The sequence below is a fragment of the Crocodylus porosus genome, unplaced genomic scaffold, assembly GCF_001723895.1.
Source record: "Crocodylus porosus isolate Cpor-Errol unplaced genomic scaffold, CroPor_comp1, whole genome shotgun sequence".
Taxonomy (NCBI): Eukaryota; Metazoa; Chordata; order Crocodylia; family Crocodylidae; genus Crocodylus; species Crocodylus porosus.
Window position 1 is genome coordinate 26,142,684 of NW_017728950.1, and position 7,040 is coordinate 26,149,723.

A 7,040-nucleotide genomic window follows, 5' to 3' on the forward strand; every position below is an offset into this window, starting at 1 on the left:
ACGCCCCAGAGCGTGGTAGTCCTCCATCAGGCGATCAGGGCTCCTCCTGGCCGCATCATTAGTGCCCACATGGACTAGGACCATGGGGTAACAATCGGTGGGCTGGATTACGGTTTGCAGCATCCCTTTCATGTCCTGAATCCTCGCTCCAGGTAGGTAGTATACCTCGTGTGCTGAGGGGTCCTGGCGACAGATGGGGCCATCTGTACCTTTTTAGTACTTTTTAGATTAAATGAAAGGAAGATTTTGGGCACCTTCACCTTAATACTCACATTATGCCTCTGTACCCATATGAATGTGCACACTGATCCAGATCTTTCTTGCATGCCCAGTAGAAACAACACACCATCCCTGGAAACCACGTTGCTTGAAGTAACAGTTCTGTCTTTGCAGCTGTGCTTTAGCACAGTTACTAAACCAGTTCACTAGGACAGCAGTTAACATATGGGAAATGAGAAGTAATGTCATCAGAGGTCTATCTAATGGGATAGATCCTGGGTCTACCATGGAACATTCTTGGTGTTAACATCTACATTTTTTGCTTCTAGTAAAAGTAAGCCTGAGTTTGAAAGGCTTCCAAAAATCTGTTCCTCTTAAAGGATCAGCTACTAGAAATTGTAAATAAAGCAGTCTTTAGGAGAGGCTTCAGGAGACCAAAGTGCTGCATCTTTGTGCATACAACATTATTTTGTCTTTGTTTTGCCTTTTCAAAAGCAATCTGCTCTTGTAGTAACTGAGAAGTGGCAGCTAGGGACCTAGGTCTGCTTGTTGTTCTTCACCTTGTGGATCATGTGCTGACTTTTTTTGCTTTTGCCCAGTAAGAGACAAACTGCTCTTACCATGTTTCCTTGTACAGGCATACCTCGGAGATATTGCGGGTTCGGTTCCAGACCACTGCAATAAAGCGAATATCGCAATAAAGCGAGTCGCGCAAATTTTTTTGGTTTCCCAGTGCATATAAAAGTTATGTTTACACTATGCTGTAGTCTATTAAGTGTGCAATAGCATTATGTCTAAAAAAACAATGTACAGACCTTAATTAAAAAATACTTTATTGCTAAAAAATGCTAACCGATGGAAAAATGGCGTCGATAGACTTGCTCGACGCGGGGTTGCCACAAACCTTCAATTTGTAAAAAAAAAAAAACGCAATATCTGCGAAGCGCAATAAAGCGAAGCCCAATAAAATGAGGTATGCCTGTATACAACATGCACTCCAATTTTCAGCAGCTGGTTTTGGAGAAAATGCATATTTTATGAGAAACTAATGTTTTTGTTTAATGAGGATATCGCCTTTGGTGAAGAAGGCATTCGGCTCAATTTCCATTTTTTAAGTCTTTGGTACCAAAGCTAACAAACTCTGTTTTATTCATTGTCCTTTGCCCTGAAGTGAACTTCAGGCTTTGCTGTATACAACAAAAAAATGGAAGGAAAAGATGTGGGATGCCCAAATTTGCTGCCCAGCTATGCATCAGATTTGCTATATTGAGCAAAGATCACTGAGGATCAGTGTAGTTTGTGTGCAGAAACTAAATTACTCTATATTTGGAGCTTCTGAGAAGAAAGTGGAGAATTAGATTGACTTAATTTTTAGGAGAAGCTGTTATACTGTTTAAGCCATTCACTGCTTTTTAAATAAAGCCCCATTAAAAACAAAGTAAGCACTTTATACCCTGACTTCAAAATAATTAGTTATGTAAGTTTTTTATTGTCTTTTTAGTACTCTAGCTCTTTTTACATAGAAGAAGAAAACCTCTGTGGATTCAGGGAGAAATTTTAAAAAACTTTGACACTGAATAACTTGGGTAACACTGGAAAGCAAAAGCCTAGTAATTTTTGGAATTGGTTTGGTGTGGTTTTCAAAGTTGATTATTCTGATTTTTATTAGTGCAGTTCTAACATGCATTAATACAAGCTTCATGGAAAGAAATCTTATTTGGCTGCAAGTAATAACCTTGATTGGCCTTTTTTGAGCTAAACAGCTGTGGGGTTCATAACTCTTAACTCTTCTTGCATGTTTACTGCAGTTGAGACTTGCATGAAAACACTAACTGCCTTCTCTCTCTTCTCCCTGATGTGCACCAAGGCTGCCAGACAGATCAAAGATAGGTACAGTACAAAATCTACACTTCTTGCTTCTAACTAATATTTTTTGCTGAAGTCAAGCTTTTTTTTTTTTTTTCAATCTGAAAGAAGCACTCTAAAAGCTTTCAGTTTCTTTTGGATTTTCTTACTTGCTGTTCTTGAAAACAAAACCCAAGACTACTGCAACTAAACTACTGAAAGGCTATTAAAAATCACTTATGAGTGTTTTCATTTTGCATGTAATCACTTTCATGCTCTCCTTTTTATCTAGTTCAAGGGTCTGCAACCTATGGTACATGAGCTGGATCTGTCCACCAAGTGATTGGATCCAGCCTGTGAAGCTTAAGCACATCTGCGTTGATTTGCCAGCCGGGGATGTCTGCAACAGTTCTGTGGGAGGCTGGCAGGGAAGGGGACAAAGTGGTGGTGCAGGAAGCAGTGGTTGGCACCAGGAGCTGGGCCAGAAGATGTAGCCTGCCTTTGGAGCTAGCTCCATTAAAGCATCCCACCACTCCAGAAGGTTGCTGATGTGTTTTTGTTTGGATGCCTCATGAAGGAGGAGGATGGGAGACTTTAAAAAAAAACAAACAAAAAACCCCAAAGTGGCTATATATTTCAAAATTTCTATTGGGTACACTTTGATGTTGACAGTATTCCTTTGGATTCATGATTAGAGCATCATGATTTTATATCTTAAATTCTCTACAGGCTTTAGTATTTCAACACATCTGAAAAATCCTACATAGTCAGTGCTCTTTCTAGCTGCTTTATTCTAATGTTTACAAAGACTGAATATCTTTCTGGTGATTTTATCAACAGTTCTGCTCTTGATGGGTTCACTGTCCATGTTAGACTCTTAACTATGGCATACTCTTTTTGGATGTGAAGTCTTCAAACCACTTTTTCCTCCAAAGTGGATTAAAATGCCACAACTTAACAAACATTTTTATTGTGAAAAAGCTCAAGATAAACCTAACTCTCTTCTGGGCCAGTACAATCTATTAATCATGCTCATCAATCTGAGACCACTCTAGCAGTCTCCACAGATATTTAAAGCTGTGTTGTTGTTTTGTTTTGTTTCTTTTGGTGTTTTTTTGTTTTAAAGCTCTTGGATGCAAGTTGTTTGAATAGAAGATCACTCGGGGGGGACAAAAAATTCCAAAATGTACTATGGATCAAGCAGACTAATGTATCCTGAAAACTAAAATGTATAAGTTGAATGTCCAAATTGTCAGAAAAGCTAAGGCATGTCAACACTGTCTGAGCACTGCACCAGACAGCACTGCTCTGTGTACTGCCTCTGGATCTGGAAGTAATGTGGCTACATTAGTGAAGCTCTGTGCTTGCAAAGGTAATTCTAGTTTTAGGGGTGGTGCACACAGACTTGTATGGCATGTGTCCAGTACAGTGGTGCCTTGTGCCTTGCTTGGGCAGTATACATTTGTCCTTTGCTTCTCCTGCTAGAGTTCATGTCCAGGTGAAATGGGCATTCTTTGTTAATGGAAAAGCTCCACCCCACCCCCAGCTATACAGAAAGCATCTTTTGTAGAAAAGTTTTGAAGAGTGGTGGTAGCAGGTGTTCATGACAGTAGATGTTGAACTGTCTGTCAAATAGCTAATCCTTCATAGATTCTTGCAAACTCCATTTTTAAGTGCTGCTAGTTGAAATCAGGGTTGTCAGGTTATGAACTAACTGAAAGTTTGATGGGATCCTGCATGGAGCATGTGCCCCATGATGGTTTCCTGTGCCAGTCCAGCCCCACATGCCATGTGTGGCATGCACAGATCCCAGAGCTTGTGGTATACAAGGCCCCTAGGGCTGGCACAGGGCATGTGATGCTCGTAGCACAGGGAAGGGAGGGGAAGGAGGGTTCAGGAAATGAGCTACATGCAGTGAGCAACCCTTGTGCTGCTTGCAGTACTGGGTCCATCCTGTGTGCTTCAGGCAGCATGTGCCCTATGCTAGCTCTGGGGACTGCATGCACAGTGAGCCCCTAGGGCTTGTGTGTGCTACATGCAGTGCATGGACTAGACTTGGCACTGCAGGCTCTTCTCAGGGTGGAGAGTTTGGCCCACAGACTGACTTTCGATGCTTATCTTGGGGTTTGACATGCCACGCTGTGTTAAGTTTGAGCTGGTCTTCAAATTGCTTTAAAAAAAAAATTTTTTTAAAATTGTTAACAAGGAATTTGTTGTTTTGGCAATTGGTGAGAGCTTAACTTTTTGATCTGAAGAATGTCCACAGTAACATACCACATTTTGCTAATGTGCTTTTCTTACCTTTAGAGTCACAATGGCCTCAGCATTTCGCATCTCTTTGAAACCTAAGGTCAGTGATAACATGACTCACTTGATGGTGGACTTCTCTCAAGAAAGGCAAATGCTCCAGGCTTTAAAGTTCTTGCCAGGTAAAACTAAAGTCTTTATGATTTAGATGAATTTTCTTGTTGCAGCATTAGGGATGAACAATATAATTGCAGTAAAAGCTGTGTTAACCAGCACTTTATTAGCCAGAAAACTATTAACTGGCATCCGAGGGATGCGGCAAAAGCAAAACCAGAAATACCACTTCCGGGTTTCGCTGCCGCCACAAGCAGTGTTCTTGCCACTTCTTTGGCCCATGGCCCAGGGCAAAGCAGCCTGTGCAGGGCCTCCCGTTCCTGTCCCCTGGCACACTTGGGAGTACGCCAGATGGTGCACACTTGATTAACTGGCATCCCCCATTCCTGGGGGATGCCGGATAACAGAGCTTTTACTGTAGATTGCACGTTCTCAGAGAACCATAAGCATTTTCTTCAGCACTTAGGAATATTATGAGTCTATATCTTTATATTGTACAAGTATGCATTTGTAGATGTTCAAATGAGTTAAGGCGCTAGACAAGTTAAGCCAGTAGAGGTGGCAGTGGCACTTCCAAGTTCCTTAATTCATTCCCTGCTATCAAGGGTATCTCCTTGCTAGCTAAACTAGCAAGATTTATCAGGTGTAAAACTAATCAAAACTATGTTTATACATAATGTGCCCCCATATAAAATTCCTACAGTGCTAGGGATATAAATGCAGAGGCAAGAATTCTTCTCTTAGGACTTTGCTGTATTCTAAAAGAGGGTGCAAATTTTAATTCTAACCTTCTTGTATTAGATGGTAATTTCATAGATTCATTGCTATTTGGGTCGGAAGGGACCTTAGCAGATTGAGTCTGACCCCTTGTCCTGGGCAAGAAAGAGCGCTGGGGCAGATAACCCCAGCCAGGTGCATGTCCAGCCTCCTCTTGAAGACCCCCAAGGTAGGGAGAGCATCACCTCGCTTGGAAGCCTCTTCCAGATTCTGGCAACACTTACCGGAAAGAAGCTCTTTCTGATGTCTAACCTGAATCTGCTCTCTGTCAGTTTGTGGCCGTTGTTCCTAGTTTATTCCAGGGGGTGCCCTAGTAAACAGAGCATCTCCTATTCCTTGCTGCCCCCCATGATGAATTTATAGGCAGCCACAAGATCACCTCTCAGCCTTCTCTTGTGGAGGCTGAAGAGATCCAGGGCCCTCAATCTCTTCTTGTAAGGTTATGCCTGTAGGCCCCTAACCGTACAAGTGGCCCTCCTTTGACCCCTCTTAAAATTCTCCATATCCCTGTTAAAATGTGGCACCCAAAACTGGATGCAGTACTTCAAGTGTGACCTGACCCATGCTGCATAAAGGGGAAGTATCACCTCCTTGGACCTGCATTAGCGGGTGCATGACAAAACATAATAAAGTGCAGTTAGCTTTGCTGATAACTTTGTCACACTGATGACTCGTGCTCATCTTGGAGTCAACAGTGACTTCAAGATCCCTTTCTGCTGCTGAGAAGGTCCTCCCCCAGCCTGTAAGCATGCTGGTGATTTCCTTCTTCCTAGGTGCAGCACCTTGCATTTGTCTTATTGAACTGCAACCTGTTCTGTTCCACCCACTTCTTTTTTTTTTTCCCCAACCTGTTCAGATCTGCCTGGATTTGTTCCCTACCCTTTGGTGTGTTAACTTTACCCCATAATTTGGTGGTATCCATAATGATATTTTTCTCAAAAGACAATATTATCCTAATCCCACCCCTCTCTCTCTCTTTTTTTTTTTTTTTTTCTTTGACTACACTGTGGGAGTAGCTGCCATGAACTCATTCCCAGAGTGGGTAAAATTTCCATCCCTGCCGCTTCTGGTTGACCCAGGGGCAGGGGGAGCTCCAAAGCTGTAGCTGCCTTGCTCTGGCCGGACTGTGTGGGGAATCAGGGTAGTGATAGAGGGTCAGAAGGGGTAGCCTGCCTTTTGGAGCTAGCTCCATTTTTAAAGCATCCCACCACTGTAAAAGGTTGCTGATCCATGTGCTTGGATTCACAGAACACAAATGTCTCTAGGTGGAGCAGGCTACCCAGTTGCTGTACATTGTACTATCAAGACCAAACTTGCAGCGTGGGGAGAAAATTTAGATCCCTGGATATGGGGTCTAAAAAAGTGGAGTTTAAAAAAGTGGGGCAGGACATCGTCCCAGATCATGCCCTGAGGCAACCAGAGACTGGGTCCTCCACAGATGCTCTGGCTACCAGAGCATCTCTGGTTGTCCCCTCACCCTGGTGCTGAAGCATGCGGCCTGCCAGGCAGCATGCTGCAGCACCAGGGCTCCACTGCTAGTAAGTAAGGGGTTGGGGGGATTGGAGGAGGGGACTGTGGGGGGGGACCCCTGCTGGCTCTGCCTCCCCACCCCAGCATCTCCATAGGAAAACAAACAAACAAAACCCTGGTACTTACTGGCAGCCCAACTGCTGTCTGCATCACTGGGGCTTTGCCCACACAGTGCACAGCAGAGGGACAGCCCCAGCCCAGGCCCCCCCTGCCTTGTGTTGCCTGGGGTGGGGCTCTGCCAGGAGGCCCCAGAGCACCACCCCCTCCCCCAGCCTGTGCTTCTAGGGTAAGTAGAGGTTCTTTTCTTT

General features: G+C 43.6%; 1 protein-coding gene across 4 annotated transcripts in view; it reads left to right on the plus strand.

Moving 5' to 3' along the window:
* The window catches only part of FSD1L (fibronectin type III and SPRY domain containing 1 like), a 52,922-nt gene that overhangs the window by 20,965 nt on the left and 24,917 nt on the right, over positions 1-7,040 (plus strand). For all 4 annotated transcript variants that reach the window (XM_019555168.1, XM_019555169.1, XM_019555170.1 and 1 more), the window contains 2 exons: positions 2,087-2,109; positions 4,372-4,493. In XM_019555168.1, coding sequence (XP_019410713.1) covers positions 2,087-2,109; positions 4,372-4,493 — 145 coding nt within the window. The remainder of the gene's footprint in view (positions 1-2,086; positions 2,110-4,371; positions 4,494-7,040) is intronic.